At 40.1% G+C, this 18,403-nt stretch overlaps 1 protein-coding gene across 1 annotated transcript; it reads right to left on the minus strand.

Moving 5' to 3' along the window:
- Window positions 1-4,599: 4,599 nt before the first annotated feature.
- Window positions 4,600-18,403, minus strand: cdca2 (cell division cycle associated 2). Its single transcript, XM_019885194.1, has 15 exons — window positions 18,062-18,403; window positions 17,430-17,592; window positions 17,223-17,359; window positions 16,268-16,436; window positions 14,945-15,099; window positions 14,622-14,795; window positions 14,188-14,314; window positions 13,190-13,512; window positions 11,351-11,402; window positions 11,182-11,256; window positions 10,180-10,307; window positions 8,728-8,787; window positions 8,456-8,524; window positions 6,902-7,046; window positions 4,600-5,559 (listed from the first exon to the last, which is right to left on the minus strand). The coding sequence occupies exons 2-15, from the start codon at window positions 17,590-17,592 to the stop codon at window positions 4,712-4,714; spliced, it is 2,625 nt and encodes an 874-aa protein (XP_019740753.1). The 5' UTR covers window positions 18,062-18,403; the 3' UTR covers window positions 4,600-4,711.

Here is an 18,403-nt window from a genome sequence, read left to right on the forward strand (position 1 = left end):
AAGCGAGTGAAGGTGGGGGGGGGGGGGGGGGTAAAATGAAGTGTACAATGGGTATGACATCTTGTGTCCCATTCAGTGTATGTCAAGATTAATGCTTTGATGAGGGACAGTAGTAATTATTGTACTGAAGTTGATTTTTCAGATCGACTTGACCGAAGTCTTTACTTTCTACTTTTACTCCCGGCATTTTCCTGTGCTTCCCACTCCTTCGTATATCAAGATATGTGTCTTTTTATTTATATATATATATATTATACAAACACAAAAACACATGCAGACAAACACTTCTTCTTCCCAGTACGAGCACATAAGAGGTAAACTACGTAAAATTTTCCCCTGTGCCATGTTGTCAAAACGAGTATTGGCCAAAAGACAAACATTCTTTTTTTTTTTTTTTTTTTTTTACTTTTGTACTTAAACTTAGTCTTTACATCTATTCATCCATTATCTGAGCCGCTTATCCTCACAAGGGTCACAGGCATGCTGGAGCCTATCGCAGCTGTCTACGGGCTGTAGGCGGTGAATACCCAGAACTGGTTGCCAGTCAATCGCAGGGTGCACCAGAACAAATATCCATTCGTGCACACACACAAACATGGTTAAAATTTTGTGTTCAGTTAACCTGCCATGCATGTTTATGGAATGTGGAAAGAAACGGGAGTACCTGGAGGAAACCCACGCAGCTACAGGTTGAATATGCAAACTCTGCACATCAAAGCTGGGGCCTGGAATTAAACTTTGCACTGTGAGGTGGACATGCTTACCAGTCGACCACCGTGCTACTGTAGTCTTTACATCCATCCACATTCTGAACCACTTATCCTTACAAGGGTCGCGGTGCGTGCTGGAGCCTATCCCAGCTGACTTTGGGCAGTCGCCGATATTCACCCTGAACTGGTTGCCAGCGAATCGCAGGGCACAGAGACAAACTACCATCCACACTCACACTCACACCTAGGGGCAATTTTGAGTGTTCAATCAGCCTGCCATGCATGTTTTTATTATGTGGGAGAAAACCGGAGTCCCCGGAGAAAACCCACGCAGGCACGGGGAGAACATGCAAACTCCACACAGGCAGGCTCAGAGGCGGAATCTTACCCTGCACCCCTGTACTGTGAGGGTGCCGCCCTAGTCTTCACATATGGAGTTACATTCTTGTTTTACACAAGTATCTGTACCCAAGCACATAATGGGAATGCAAGATGAGTTTGAGGCAGTGTGTGGAAGCCACAAAACTCTAGGAAAGAGTCAGGACCTTCACCCATGCACAAGACCATGGATAGGAAGCAGTAGGAAGAAAGGAACTGAATTTTTGCAAGCCCTTGTCTCCAGCTGTCAGACCCTCTCCATGTCCCATGGGGGGTTGCCACGGTGACAGGAGGCCACATGTCTTGGGGGCGTCGTCTTACTCAAAGAACCTTATTGTTCTTGTGCTAAGCCGTCTTCACTTTGTCCGTCTGCCAAGGACGGTGGCTTCAGGCTCACACCCCTCACTCACACTTCCAAAAACAAGAGCCTCTATAGAGGGCACCATTCTGCCTGCACACTAACAGGAAAGCAGCCTGTTCGCTGTCATGCCAAGTTTGACTCCCTTAACAAAAGTGGGCACAACATGTTATAAAAACATAAACAAAATGCTCGTCTTTTTCTTCTTTTAATACCATCTGACAAAGCGACTCATCCAAATGATGACGTTGTAAATACCTTATTCTCCCGGCTGGCTTCCTGCTGGTGTCTTTCATTTGGGCATGCTCGATGACAAGCAGTACCTCAAGACGACCACTCGAGGGCACTAAAGTCCCGCTGTGTGATTCCAGAAGACGAGAGCCCCATTCGACAAGCAGATGGCCAAGGCCTTGCTTGGCATTCAACCACAAAAGGGGACCTTGGTGTCCTTCAGCCAAGTGACTCAGGATTGATGTTAAAGTGGAGAGTCAATTACACTGTGATGGATACATCACACTTGGACATTTATCTCGAAGCCAATTGTCCCGTGTAGGCTGAACGTGAAAGTTGTTTCTCCACTGTTGTTTCTACTCTGCTGTTGGAGATCTGCTTTGAATCTGGGAGAGGTCCATTTATTTTCATATAACTCCATTCAATAGATCAAAACGGGCATTTACTTTTGCGTGTGTGACCACAGTTCACATGTGGAACTCCTTCCAGTTGCATCTCAATCATTTTGCAGATGATAAGTGTTTATTCCAACTGTTTCATTTGCAAAAGTTAAACTCAAACACCAAAGAGAATCACTTCTCAGAAGGCTCATTCCGACCTAATTGTTGTGTTAAAATACTTTTAAAAACAGTTTCTTTTGTAATATTGCCTTTTTTTAGATGGTGAATTTTAAACTGCGACAATTATGAACACGATATGGATGTTTGTTGGTTGGGCGTCTGGGTGAGTGCCAAGTACAAATAAAAGCTCGTCAACCATGCATATTGCAGGCTGTCCTCTAAGCCTTTTTGGGTGATAAGATAAGATAACCTTTATTTGTCCCACACTGGGGAAATTTGCAGTCTAAAGCAGCAAAATTGGGGGTGCGGGGGTTACAAAAGAAAAAAACAAAGTGTTGCATGCGAAAAATAAATCAATGTTTCAGAAGGTTTCAGATGGTCTGACAATGACTTGTGGTGGCCCTGCCAGAACCATCACTGTCCCTGATTCAAAACAATACTCAAAATTAATAAATTATTAATTACATTACGTATAATAAAAATATGTATTCTTATGGAAGATTAATTTTCACCTCTGTAGAACACATAACTAAATGATTTTTTTTAAATGAAATACAATTCAACAAATATCTCGTGGGCCACAAAAAGTCCCAATCAAACTAGGTGGTTGTACAACTTATTTTCAAGAAATGATTTTGCATACAACACACTTTCGAGTAACATTTAGGATTAGGGATTGCTATCATTTTTATCAGTTTTAAGGTTTGCCACTGTTTAATTCAACTGTGGTGTCTCCATCTGAACACTGGGTGGCGCCCACGTAATGACATGCACGATGGACAGCTGTAGGAGTGAAGTCACGAGGAATGTTGAGAAAAGATTTTTATGTGGACTGTTGAGTTGGAAATAAAATGAACAAAGAAATACAAAGCTGATTGTTAAGAAACAACATTGATCAAACGCAAACGTCTGGTACAGGACCAAAAAGCAACCACCGCCCAATGTGAAACCCTTTGCGGTGATCGAAGGCTTTCATCTACGCTGAGTGTAACGAAGCTTGATGCCATTGATAATAGGAGCCACCAACTTCTCACGTCAGTGATCGGCAAGCTTGTTACAGAAGTAGACGCGCTTTAACTGCCTGGCACAACGGGGTGGTGGCCGGGGCATCCACAGCGTCAGGACCCCTCCCCTCAATTGACATAAATGTATTAGGTGCATGTTGATCGGTGAATATGAATTGGGTGTTTGATGCCAGAGTTGTATCTTCCATTGTAGAGATATAAAACAGTATGACCAGCTGGTGGCCTAGACTTTTAGCTCAGCAGTTAATGCTCTGCACCCCAAAACCGGCAGATCTGGTTCGAGTGCCAACTTGAGTGGTTGAATCAGGCACTGCTCCAACCGAAACCCTTTGCGGTGATCGAAGGCTTCCATCTACGCTGAGCGCAACGAAGCTTGATGCCATTGATAATAGGAGCCACCGACTTCTCACGTCAGTGATTGGCAAGCTTGTTACAGAAGTAGACGCGCTTTAACTGCCTGGCACAACGGGGTGGTGGCCGGGGCATCCACAGCGTCAGGACCCCTCCCCTCAATTGACATAAATGTATTAGGTGCATGTTGATCGGTGAATATGAATTGGGTGTTTGATGCCAGAGTTGTATCTTCCATTGTAGAGATATAAAACAACATGGCCAGCTGGTGGCCGAGGCTTTTAGCTCAGCAGTTAATGCTCTGCACCCCAAAGCCGGCAGATCTGGTTCGATCGCCAACTTGAGTGGTTGAGTCAGGCACTACTCCAACCGCCTGGAATTTCATGCAAATGAAGGATGCTACGAAGATCGGTCAGGAAAATACTACAGTGCTTCCATCTTACAATGGCGCACGATCAATTTTACCTGCACAAAGTCTAGCAAGATACCAAACATAAGAGAACTCCATCCATGCACACAGTTAGATTATGCTTTGCACTAGACTTGCGCCCGGCTTGAAAACAGCCATGAGGCAGAGTGCTAGGGCCCCACGTTTATTCCTCTTTTCTTCTGAGTCTCCACCAGGGCTCCAAGTTGACCAAACGGCACGGAATGACTCAAGGGCTCATTTGTTTTCTGCACTACTATTTAGCCCTTCGCTCCATTTCTTTTACAGGAATCCAGTAGCCTCTAACCTAGTCTGACAGATTAGTTCTGCACCAAGGCCATCTTCATCTATCCACTAAGAGAAAATATTGACTGATTGAGGCTCGATCTTGTGACTTGGGAGAGTAAGGGGCTGAATGTGTGGTTGGATATTGATTCAGAGGAGGTCAGCATAAATGATTGGGATCTGTGTGTGTATCGGGTGTCTTACATAGCGGAAAGATGCAAATCATTGGTTAAGGAAAAAATTATTAGCACTTTCATCCCATAAAACAACAAGCTCGCAAAATACCCAATTTAATTCAGAAGGGGCGGTGGGGGGAACAAGTAAGGAATATTTGAGTGAAAAGCAAAAAATTGTCCAGGTACCAACATGTGGCATGCTATGTGTCCTCAAACAGGGCTGGTGGGTAGAACAGTAGAATCAAATCTGCGACGCCGGGTCTTCCTGCTGGTTCTTTTTAGTATTTCAGGGGAGATCCGAGGCATCCAGGCCAGACCAGTGTCGTCATTTGTGGTGCTTTGGTTCCTTAGGCTGCGGCGCACTGAGCGCTGCCTCCTGCTGGGGACACGTTTGAAGACATCCTCAAAATTAAAGTTGGCTTGCCAGGAAGCCAGGCCACTGTCGACTTGTGTCTCCTCTCCAGGAGTTTCATTCGGTGAGTCACTCTTTCTTTCCTGCTGTGTTTCTGCTTCCGGTTGAGGTTGTTCCTCCGCCAGGTTCACGGAGCGCCTCGGGCAACTGGACACGTTTTGGGGCTGCTGGGTTGTCCCGGGGGACGAGGCTGTCAAGGTCACTGCACTGCTTTGTTCTCCTTCTAACAGGCAGGCTGAGGTGGAGCCATCAACACCCAGAAGACATTCTGAATTTGTGTCTGTGTCTGTGCTGGGTGTGTCAGCAACTGTTAGGGTGCAAAGTACTTCAGCGCCAACTGACACTTGTTCTGTTTGGACTTCTAGTGACACAGCGGTGATTGGAGTGATCTTTTCTTCATGAATCTCGCTTGTCTTCTCCTTGGTCTGCATCTGAGGCTCCACATGTAGCGGGTTGTCTATTGAAACACGGGCCTTGGATAATCTCCGCCTTGTAGCCTTGGGCCTCGATGAGCAACCGTTTGTGACCAATGTTCTTTTGCCAGAGGACAATGGAGCTCCTGATGGACTTTCACCAGGAAGAACTGAAGTCCCAGGGCCACTGCTTGATGATTCACTGGGTTCATTCTTCAGGTATGCACTTTCATCTGGGATTATTGAGAGAAATCAACAGCACAACAGGAAATTCACTATTTCTGCTAATACAAATTTCCATTAACAAAATGTTAAAATCGGGCGTATTATGAAACATGTATTTGTTAATTTTGCAATACAAAAAGTTGTTAACCAATACACACTAAAAAGTTCCGCTAAATTATCAACATTTGAGTGGGATCTCTTTGTTTGGCGATGTTATGCACCACACACAAACGACACTCCTTGACAAATGGAAGAAAGTCTCTACAGGATTAAATAACACATAAAAAGTCAGTAGTGTTGTCACTTTTTTTTTTTTTTGTGTTTGTTTTGCCAGCAGCAACTCACCTGTAAAGGTTTGGACTTTGTATTAGGGCTGATCGATTAATTGTTCTCTGATCAAAATAGTGATCTCAGACAAAGCAGTTGTACGAGTGCCAAAGCTGTGGTTTTTGCAGCACTCCCGACTGACCTAGGATCTGTTGTGTCAGCTATTTTATATATTAATGCTACCATTAGTCCGATTAAGCGGCATGCCACTTGTCGAGAGATCATGCTAATCAATCAGCATGAAACGGTCCATATTTCTTTCTTTTTTTATTCTCTTATACGTTAACAAGGATACAGTATTGTGCAGAGGTGTACTTGTAACAATTTTATAGACAAATTACACTATTTATAGTCGCGCCCGAGATGTTTTCTTCTTTCTAGGGTGTGGGGGCAGGACAGAAAATAATTGAGAAGCACTGCGTTAGTTTAACAGTTGGATTGGGAGTGATTCGATTTGTCATGCCTGGAGAATGGGTTGCGGCAATGACCTGCTCAAGGGCCGACATGACATTATTTTTCGTTACAGCGTACGCAGCAGTTTACATTCTTGAAAATTGCGTGGACTGCAGTATACTTTTTCGCCTGGATATTGATTTTTTTTGTTTGTATTTTTGACATAAAATGTGTTTTATAAATAAATAGAGACAAGTGAAAAAATAATTGCCAATCACTTAATTTTAAATTTAAAGTAAAATATCAAGACATAAAAGTTGATATAGATATAAAATTATATCCACATTGCACAGCAATTGTTAAAATTACTTTTGAATTTGTATAATCATACATCCATAGTTTAAATTATAAGGAATTTAAATTTACGTAATTTAATACTTCAGATTAAAAAAAATAATGCTGTTCGTATTTTTAAGAGGCATCTTTAACCGTTTTATACCTGAGAACAGTTTTAAAAGAAGAAAATGCTTGAAGAAAATGATTCAGGCTGTTCGTCTAAAAGGTTTTTCACGTCATGATAAACATACACTGCGTCGCAATCATGATACAAGGAATGCGTACAACTTTTACCTGCAGAGCCAGTGGGACTGCATTGTGCTGCTGCTGGCTGGTGGATGAAAAACTCTGTGATGGGACTGAGGCTGGGATTCTTGGATGCGTATTCTCGAGAGCCATAAAGAGAAAGGTTGACTTCCTTTTTCCACCGATTGGCCACCTGCGAAGACAGAAGGTGCTGGATGAATCTAATTCCACTAAAAGTCAGACTGTTCAAAAATCCAAATCCGGTTCAAGAAAAACAAACAAAACAAACAAACAGTGGTTCCCAGGGGGTCATTCTATTATTTACAATGTACTAATCAAAGTGTAGTGTATCATTGAAAACGTACATCACACATCACTGGGTGCTGACCTTGCACGCCCAACTGTTTGACGGTCTCGAGAATATAAAATTACTGCATTGGTAAATATCCCAAATTTATTTTGCGATATACTTTATTAGGTCAACCACAAAAAGTGCATGTCTTGAAAACTGTTTTTAATCTAGAGTGTTTTTGCAGCACCCAACAAACTGTTTTTAATCTAGAGTGTTTTTGCAGCACCCGTAAACAATTTTTTGCATTTCTGCACGGTCATTTGTTGCTGATTTATGTAGTCTTCCGGCAGCATATTCTTATGTAGACGAAGAATCTGAAAATGCTTCGCTTTAGACAGAAAATTGAGAAAACATGTTTTTATATATATGACTCCAAAGTGGAGCTGGCAGACCATGGAGACTTAACACGGTAGAGTGACCCGTGTGACGTTGGCACGGTAAGAGGTAATAGTAACACAGCTTTAAATTGGTGTCTTGAATTGAATTAACACAGAATAAATTTAATCTTCATCACGGTGCGATCCATCACTACCTTATGGGGGCCAAATGTCTTCCACTAAAACGTCATGAGCGCTTGAGGGAGTAATCGATGGAATAATCTCTACGATAATCATTTCTACAAAGATTTGTTTGTGACAGTCCTAGCATGTTGTCATTTAAGGCCTCAGTGACTATGTTTAGTCAATATTCGGGTTCAGGTCAAAATTCTGATTTCTGAAACACTCAAAATAACCTGTTTGCATGCGTGAGCAGGCATATTTACTCCTGTATTTGAATAACCGGATTCAAACAGTGACGTATGGATGTCATGGCGCAAATAGACATCATTTTTGACTGTTATTTTCTACCGTCACTAAAACACCTTATATTCCTGTCACTCAGCACAGGAATAAAGCAGTCAGCTTCCTCCGTGCTCCGAAAGTGTGAATTATTCAAGTTTTTAAAACCCCGAATAAGAGCATATTCTGGTTTTTGCGCACATTTACATGGCCTTTAAAAGTCTGAATACTAGCAATATTGGTCTTTTAAACAGGTTGTTGACTGCGTGTAAACATAGTCAGTGTTATCTTTCCAATAAGACCACGACTGCAGTGTAAACACGCCTTTAGTTACTTGAAAAACACACATTTTGTTGCATGAAACTTCCCTCAAAATGTGTATAATAAAAGCATGGATTTAAAAAAAAAAAAAAAAAAAGACATTCCCTTTTCTGACCAGTATCTGTGCAACACGAGCCTCAGTAAACTCACTTTAATCGTCTCAGAAGGCTTGGCAGCAGAGCGTGTCGACCTCCTCACAGGTTTGCTCTGCTCAGGTTGCTAAAGGGAAGAGAAAATTGGCAGAAAGATGATGAACACGATACGGACCATCTCTCGAACACACGCACATTAGGTGGATACGCTGAAATGAGATTACTTTCATATTCAATGGAACTCAACAGTAGATCCGTTGGCAGCTGTTAGATAAAGCTGATAAAAAGGAAATCACGCTTGCTAAATGGTGAGATCAGCAGTCGTAATACCTTTCTCTTCCGACTACGCACAGCTGGAAATTCAGGAGCAGATTGAGATTCAGCCACTGCCTGCAATGGGAGACATTCATTTTGTGGTCAGAAAACCAAACTGAAACAAACAAAAAAAAAACCTAAGAAAGAATTAGCCGACAATGGAACCTCCTAAGTTGAACAGACTCCATTTTGTGTTGCTCGTTGACTTCCGAGGTTGTTAAATTGATTATGTTGTTTTTATTATTTGTTTAATCGACACTTCTTTTCCCATTACATACATTCATTTTCCCCAGGCTTTTACTGTGGCTATATTGAAACCGTGACGAATTGAAAAGGCAATTTTCAAAATTAACATTTAATATTCTTAGCTATCATGTGTAGTTTTAGGACAAGTTAAATTCAGGAAAGTAAGATTAAACTACCCAACAAACTGTGTCATCTGCGCAACTAAGGAAACAAATACTGCTCTACGTCACCGTGTCTCCTAATGACAAAGGGCCAGTTGATACACTTCTTAACTGTACTGCAGATATTAAGTCAAGGGTGGTAGTGAATGTCCAATGGCTGAACAAGGCCAGAAGAGATTTTAGTTGTTGGTCCTGAAGGCAACAAAGAGAAACTGTTACGAAAACTACAAGATTTAAACCCTCACAATACTCTATATAAAGCATCTGGGCATAATTTTTGACTGATCTTAATTTTATTGCACGCATCAAGCATGAAACTATGATAGGATTTTACCATCTTAAGGTAAGAGCCAGAGTCCACCTGTTTCTCTCCCAGGCTAACATGGAGGTACTGAAGCATTCTTTTTATTGCTGTTGTTTAGATTGCCGTACCTCCTGATGACATCCTCATTTTCCAAGGTGAAGCATATATAGATGAAAAAGAATGGGACCTAAAATTGACCCTCGGGGCACCCCACACCAAATTACATTTTTTTATGTCACCATTTTACCACAATGGTGCAGGTTTTATTTGAATTGTTTTTCTTAAAAGTGAAGCCACTGCGTCCAGTGTTGACTTTTGTTTGGTGTTGAATTGTCAAGAATAAATCGACAGGGTTCAGTAAAACATCACCGATAAAGAGAAACGTCTTGTCGAACGACTGCACCATTTTCGTGATTGACCATTTAATTATTGATATGAAGACCCATGTAACATGCATTTAATTCCAATTTTAGCACCAATGTCTTCATCACATATTTCACTGTGCTCCATTCATTGACCTCCTCTGTAATTACATTACAAAAATCCATGTCAAAGGCAAACGTTAAAATAAGTCAATTCTTTAGATGTATATTGCGTTTTATGAAGTTTGCTAAAATTACTCATGATGCTTTTGAACTGGTTTGGAGGTATGTATTTAATGAAAATTGAAAAAAAAATAAGAATCACATTCAACATTTGAGGTTTCACTGTAAAATGACAGCAACATATCTAAGCAAATAAGATCGGGCAGACAACCTTTTTTTCCAGGTTCCTCAATCTCGGTGCAGCAGTACTGACTGTCTCAGGTTGTTTCTCTACTGACAAAGATTCAAGCGCATTAAGGGCACTCGACTGGTGGGCTGGACTTTTCTCAGACTTCACTTCTAAGGGGGGAAAAAATAAAGAAATTCAGTTGCTTAACTATTAATAAATCACAATTGGGCATATATAACTGAGATTTTCTATGTTCCTACATTCATTTTAAGTAGTACAATGCTTGGATGGAATGAACTTTTACAGATATTACAGTTTAGTGGATTTTTTAAAATTCTGAAATTTGGCTGAATTGTGAGATCTTTCTGCTACGTTAATCTTTTAGCACATTATTTCCTTCTCTGTCCAGGAGGATGGGCAATGACAGCAAGAAGACATTTTGTGTCGCTGGTTCCATGATGTCAAAATGTGAACAACATGATGAGGATGGATAAACACCAGCTCTAATTGAACCAAGACATTTCTTGGTCGATTCAAAGATTAAACGCCTGTTGTGATTTTTGCTATTAAGCTTCTCATTAGAAAACAGCAACTTATGCAAAAAGTACTGAAAAATTTAAAAGTTGGACATGTACATTCAAAAGCTGAGAGAAGGTCACATTAAATTCACCTGTAAAAGTTTGAATGCATTTTAGATTACTTTCGGACACGCACACACACAAAAGACGAGGGCGGTATAATCAATCAAGGCGTCAGTCAAAGTGTGGTCCCAGCAACTAGCTGCCCATCTCTTCTTGAGGTTGAGTTCTGCTTGTTCAAATGTTTGAGTCTCTGCCAATTCTGTGTCTGAATCCGGTCAATTTAATGTTTCACAGCAAAGGGTATGCTCCTTTTGTACCGTCATTATGTAGCATGGAATCCAGAGGAAAAATGCTTTTATAAGTAAATAATTTAACCCTAATCCTCAAAAATGTGAATATTTTTAGGGGTCTTAATACATTCTCACAACATTGCATCTACAAAAAGGTAAATATGAGGTTTTACCTGCTGTTACCACTGGAGAAGGAGCCTCATCATGAAAAGCATCATTTAAATTCAGCTGGGCATCATTAATTAATTCTGCAAAAATAAATACATGCATAAAAAAAGAAAAATCAAGTAATGCATCCTGCTGGATTCACACTATAATGGTCAATAAAATGCTAAATCCAACCTGTATCAGTCATAACTGCAGAGTCACTGTCTTCGATTGAAGGAAAAATGATCTAGACGCAGAAATATTAAAAGCACAGAATCATTTTTCAATCAAACAATAAATCATTTTCTACTGAGGCATGTATTATACTTTGGGCTTGGCCTCTCGTAATGTCATCATCATGAATAGCTGAATTTATATTTCACTGTGCAATGGCAATAAAGAATTAAAAACACACATTGTGCAACCTTTACATTTTGGGAAAAAGAAAGGTAAAAATAACGGCACGTGAACAAAGCTTTGTAACCCGCAACACTACCGGAATTTGTAGATAGATATATTTCATGACACATGATGTCAATGCTATAGATGGCATAAACGAACATTTGATTTACACCCTGACAATTGCAGTTTTTATTGGCAATAATTTATGTATCCCGTGATACTGTTAACGCTGATATTATAAATACAATAAAAGTGTCAGATAGTTCCGTCCATCCATGCATTATCTGAGCCGCTTATCCTCATGAGGGTCGCGGGCACGCAAGTGAAGATGTTGGTTTTATACACTAGCTGCTACTAATCCATTTTGAACAAACCAGAATTACCGGTACTCAAATGTGCTGTTTTAGCAGGCAAGCGCACTGTGGTTCTGACATCATTTTGTCCCACAGTCCAAAAGCTCATCTCACCGTTCAGGAGGCTATGAGACATAGGAAATCTGCCGCAGGTACTGCCAGCAGTGACAGAGGTGATCGACCCAACACTCACATTCCAGTCACAACTGATCATGTAAAATTAAAAGCTCAGATACACCTTGCTCTCTTTTTTCTTTTTCAATTGATGATTAAATGAAAATCTATTTTTTTTTGTTTCCTTAATTTGAACATTTAAAGATAGCTTTTTCAACACATCAACAAAAATATTTTGTAGAAGCAATATAAATTAAAACAAAATATAAATCCAAAGGATTTGCCTTTGTTATATATCATTCTATAAGATTTACCACAAAAAATGGACTGTCTTTAAATTAGTCCCATTTGAACGGGCATTAAACTTTATCAGGAAAAAAAAATATTTTCTCATCAGTCATTTGAGCTGTAACGGGTTTCTACACAGCCACTGCAATGTGCTCATATAATCCTGGTAGGGAAACGCCGCTTTGGAAGACCTAATCCGAAACAGTGTTGAGGGGCCAGACTTGATTGATTCTGATGCTAGGCAGGCTGTGAAGATTTGCTATTCCGAAAAGGAAGAATGTTTGGAGGCCTCACTATAAGTCTTAAAAGTATAAAAGTTGGCCCCCTCTGTGTTGAACAAAATGCAAAAAAAAAAAAAAAAAAAAAAAAAAAAAAAACCAAACAAACAAAGAAGCCTTTTTTAAAGTCTTCTTTTGAAGTTACTGTATATAAAATGTACGTGTTGTTGTAAATAGTTCCGCTACCGTAAAATGTTTTGCAAATATCATACTTTGAGTCACTGTCAATCTTTACGTCGTATGAAACGACGGTGTGCCAATTGAGATGACTATACATCAACAAATATGGTCATTCTGTCCTTCCGTCAAATAGGGTAAGACCACATCCTGTGCAGCGTGACCAACTGAAAAAGTTGGCAGCACCAGCGCTACCAGTGCAAAAGTTAGTATTGAGCCACGGGCCCGCAAACCCAGAAACCACGATGGAGGGCTTTTTATTGTACCTATTAATGGAAAAATAGTTTGGGGCAGTTTTGCTTCACTAATTTGTTGAATAAAGAAATTAACAAGGTCAGAAAAATTGGGTGATTCTCACATCATAATCTGAGCAATTTTCAAACACTGTGTTTAATAAAATAAATAAAATACAGGGAGCATACCTTTTCAAACTTCTCCACTCCATCTTCGGCCATATGTAGCATTCGGTGGTTGTAAGACATTGCAAGAACCGGGGAGCCACCAAATACATGGCCGAGATCTGCCTGGGCTTGCGGGGTACACGTTTCTTTTCTCTGCGGTGTCTTCAATGCTGATTTCAGCTTTAAGATCCCACCTGGTGTGGAGGGCCGAGCTGGTGTTCCCCCCTTCTGCAATGGGGTGCTGGGAGGCAGCTGCTGATCAAAGAACTCAGGGGAAAGAGGGCATCCAAAACACACCCGCTTCTTTTTCTTGGCTGCAGATGCCTCAGAGGACTCGTTTTCTTCTGTATGCACAAGAATGATGAAAACTGAAGGCATTCGAGAAGGGTTATCAGCTGTGCACTCCTTTTGTAAGGACAATTCCGTGACTGGAGTAAAAGCCATTCTTTTTGGGGGGATTTTACAAAGTATGATACATCTAATACACGGCTGTCACTATCGAATATTTTTGGAATTAATTAATATCGGATGCAATTTTATTTTGCATTAAACTGTACTGCAAAAATCTTTTTTTTCCTGATTATTTTTTTTTATTTTGTATAGTTAAAACTAAATTAAGCACAATTACATGAGATGGGGTGATGTGTTGCACTCACCAACCTTTTTGAAAATGAGAGCAACATATTGCAACTGATTGATGGGCTGCTAGTTTAATATCCGCTTTTGAGGCTACTTCAGGTTAAACTGGATGGAAATTACATCTTATTCATACTATGATTGCAAATCACATTTTTTGAATTGATTCAACTATTATTTTTCCCATCAATTGCTTATGATTCAGTTTCTGGTTTAGTCTGTAGCAAGTCAGAAAATAGTTAAATGATGAAGGATTAATCACTTATCATAATAGCTGTCAATTAGTTTCATTATCAATTCATCCATTAATTTTGACACCTATAATGTCAATATTTTGTAAACCAAAATGAAAGACTGACTAAAAACAGCTAGTGTATTTTTACCTGCTGATTTTATCTCCATTTGAGAGGTGAGAAATGGGAACTGGAAAGCAGAGAAAGACTCTGTTGAAGCTGATGTAAGGTTCCTGGGACGTGGTCGGCTGGGGCTTTGCGGTTCAACCACATTGTCCTGTTGAGAAAAAATAAGTTACATTGCCATTCTACCACAAATATACCACAGCAGCATACAGAACCCCACATTAGAATTACTTGAGTTGATTTGCCCCCTAACTGTATGGGCATGGAAAGGTTATTGGTTTAGTGAAACGTATGATTTTTTTTTTTTTTGCATTGTGATTTGTTAACCAAAGGTGAAAATGTCTGAACATAGCACAACATGTTTTGCAGATGTTTACGACTGTTAAGAGGTCAGTCACATAATTTTGTTAATTCTTTAAACATGTGCACATGTGTCGATGCAGAACAGAATCTCACACCTGTTGCTGGTTTTTGGAAGAAAAGGCGTAATGTTCCAAGGACGTGGGTGGCTCGCAAAAACCATGAAGAGGCGTAGATGGGAGCACAAGTTGGGTTTCTTCTTCACTGTCACTTGACGGCAGTGGTCCTTTTTGGACACTGTCATTGCATCCTGCCACTGGTTCCTTATCTCCCTGTGAAGACAACAAAATACTTTCAAAGCTTCCAATCAGCAGGGCAGAAAAATGGCTGTAATTTATTTTTCTTTTTAATTGACTTGAGAGAAGCAGAACCCGAGTTTCATGACGGCACTCGAGGAAGTCAATGGTCAGAGTGATAATACCTCCTTGTCACTCCCATTGAAGTGAACATCTGGAGTGTCTGCTTCTCTAATCTGCACTTCACAGCCTTTGAGGGGGCCCACACGACGCTTCTTGCTTGGTGAAGGTGACACCAGGCGATGATGATTCTCTTTCCCTTCTTCTTGGTTGTATTCATCTGAAATGAAAGATGCAGCCAATGGAAATGTTTGAATGAATGAATGAATGAATGAATGAATGAATGACAGTCAGACAGTCAGACAGACAGACAGACAGACAGACAGACAGACAGACAGACACACACACACACACACACACACACACACACAAGCTAAAATGGTTACGGGAAAATGTGAATGTATGTTTAGTGTTTGGGCTACTGCATTCCACCCACTTCAAAATTGTTTTGCGGTGAGAAAGGGAAGCAATTTAAAAATGCATCTGAACTACAGCTTTATGTTTATGGTATTAGGAAAATGTGATATGCATAATGTTGTTGAATACTACGATGACAATATGACTTTGGCTAAATCAACAAAACTCAAGTAATGTTAATGTTTTTTCTGCCAACACAGAAACCAGAGAGTGAATACCTTACGGAGACACTGGGGGGAGAAAGACATTTTGGGGCCAGACTAGAACGAATAATTACAATATAAAAATTATAAAGTTTATGATAATATGTAGGATATGTTGTTACTTGAATGGGGAGCTCAATATGTGTGTAACGAAGGGATGTCAGGAGCGTGCATGTGTCGTGTGAAGTCCGAACTCTAGCGGAAGTGCGTTATTAGTGTTAGACTTGCTTTCACTCCTGCGCTGATCATTTTTTCAAATTGTAGCACAAGCAATTTGAAAGGCTAACTACATCGCAAGGTACGGCAAGGCAATACAAGGCAGCTTTATTGAAATAAAATGTCACTGTGAGTGTGAATGGTTGTTTGTCTATGTGCGCGCAGTGATTGGCTGGCAACCAGTTCAGAGTGTATCCCGGATCAGATAATCGATGGACTTCAAAGACGAAGCAACTAAATCTGCTACAAACAGTATGGTAACCGACATGCCCATGTGGTGGTCACAGTGTTGCGGGCAACCGCATTCCCGTCATAAATAAAGCACAGCTAGCTCATTTCGCAATTGAATTTCATGAGGTTTACCTTTTTGTCAACACCAAGCATTATTAGGGTAATATGTTAAAAAAAGACCCCAAAAATATTTCTACCCGTCAGTTATTCCTAGTTCCCATTGTATTGCACTGTTTTTGCACGGCGCTCCAGACGTGTAGACATCTGAGCAAACGACCATTGTTGTGAAATGAAAGTTTTAATCCTCTAGCAATGACTTACCAGATAGATAATCTCTTGTCTTCATGTATCCTCCAGTGTTGTCGCCCTGCCTTGGCATCAGTTCACAGACCTCGCTTTCCTCCACACCCATCAGGCTATGGAAGGAAGCTATTTTCTGCTTCAGGGTGGATGCTACCCGAGGAAGGAAGGGGCTACCTCCAACAAGCTGCTAAGAATTCAGATGGCGTACACAACAAATCTACTCAGTGCTGTAATTCAACATTTCGACATTAATGACAAAACAGGTACCTACTTGACATTGCTTTTTTAGCGATTACAAGCAAACATACCCAGATTCTCTCATCTTAATGAAAATTAGCCTCTTTGGCACAGATGAAGAAACACAATGGTTTGCCTTCCTTATTTACACATACCTCTACAGTGCTTGTGATAAAGTATACTACAGCATAGGTAGGAATAATACAATCTTCAGTTGAAGAAGAGATGAATATCATTGGAAATAAACCCATGCTGTCATTACCTAACTACAAATATAACATACATAGTCTGAAATAGCCATTCGAGATTCACAGATTAACCGTAGTAAACCAGTACAAGTCTGAATGAATGTATATTAGTATTCCCAAAGTTTCACTTTGTTCGTCATGACAATTAAGCATTATGACAGTCATGTAGAATGTTACAATGAAACAATTCAACAAAAATGTTTTTGTCGCTGTCCACATTGTGAAGCAAGACAGACCTAAAGGACTTCATGAGTTGGCTGCAGCGACAAAATTAAAAAGTTTCATACCTTGAGAAAGTTTGTTTTCAACCGTCTGAATTCACATCTCAATTAATAAGCATGTTGACATGCTCAAAAGAATCAGAATGCTGAGTGACTATTCATCCCTAGTGCTATTTGTGGAGTAAACATAAAGATGATCAAAAGCCTGTAAACTTCATGAAATTGTGACAACAAAGTAAACACTTCCTAGTTGTGACTGCTTCTCACCTCTGGAGTTCGACAGTTTGAAGAATTCTTCATTTTTTGTTGCGCAATGAAGCGGATGAGCGAGTTTGTTTCTGGTGAGCCCCTCACACCAACACTAGACCTTCTTCTTGCCTTTAATTGTGCCAAACGAGACTTTTCTGGAGCAAGAGACAGAGATATGATTGGTCAAATTTGATTTCTTAAAACATATTGTACCAGTGATCTCACCTTTGCTTCCTGATGGTGCCGGGCTGAAACTTTGGACAGTAATGCCAAACTGAGTAGGAGTGAGTTTATGAAAATCAAGAGGCTCTCTTGAAACAGACACAGAATCCTCCTCCAAAGGAGACAACATTTTCCTCTCGTCTGTCTCCTTGTCCACGATGGCCATCTGCATAAAACATAAACCCTATTGTGATTGTGGTCGACCACGAATTCAAAACTGTTGATCACAATTAGTCATGGTGAACATGAATTATTCTGAGGGGGGCTAACAATGAAGACAAGCGGTCAAAAGAATGATAAGCTTGCTACTCAGAGCGTCTTCAATAAGTTACATGATGGAATTTTCCCTGCTAAATGCGAATATTAAAAAAATGACTGTTTTGCCGATAACTAAGGGGATCTCGAGACGCGAGTGACGATAAGTTGTATACAGTACACCTGATTTATATCGCACTTTCACAACAGCTGCAGCTGTAACAAAGCGCTTCACAAAACGATTAACATAAAGTAAAATAATAAACACAACACATAACATAAAACACGGACAGTCGCGCAATCCTAACGATTTTTCCCCTCATACGCTTTCCTGTTTGAAGCAGTTCTAGATGAAAGATGAATGTACAGCAAGTACTTACCTTACAAATATATGTCTACAAAAAAAGGCAGGTCTGCCTATCATAAAAAAGTATGTACCTACAAATGATACAAACGAATAGTTGGAAAAATAATACAAAATAAAACACTCGCGTATATTACATTAAAATAAAACAAAACAAGTTTCGAATTGCGCTCCACAACAACACCACTTTCTGCATTCAGATCCTTCCGCAAAAAAACGTCATCCCAAAAACTTAAACAGCCCCCACCCCAAACAAAAATCCCTCTTGTTGTGCTATAAAAACGCAAATAGGTTCACGGGGAAAACCACATGTTAGTTTTGTTAAAAATGGATCAATATAACTGTATAACAAAACACT

The sequence above is a fragment of the Hippocampus comes genome, unplaced genomic scaffold (assembly GCF_001891065.2).
Source record: "Hippocampus comes isolate QL1 unplaced genomic scaffold, H_comes_QL1_v1.1 scaffold45, whole genome shotgun sequence".
In the NCBI taxonomy this organism is placed as follows: Eukaryota; Metazoa; Chordata; class Actinopteri; order Syngnathiformes; family Syngnathidae; genus Hippocampus; species Hippocampus comes.

Bases quoted from the DNA above. Each gene is read 5' to 3' on its own strand.
- cdca2 (XM_019885194.1), bottom strand. From the start codon at position 17,592: ATGGCCATCGTGGACAAGGAGACAGACGAGAGGAAAATGTTGTCTCCT. The intron at 14,315-14,621 runs GTGTGAGATTCT...TTTTCTCAACAG, and splicing joins CTTCCAAAAACCAGCAACAG to GACAATGTGGTTGAACCGCA. The intron at 8,525-8,727 runs GTATTACGACTG...TCTTCCCTTTAG, and splicing joins TGCGTAGTCGGAAGAGAAAG to CAACCTGAGCAGAGCAAACC.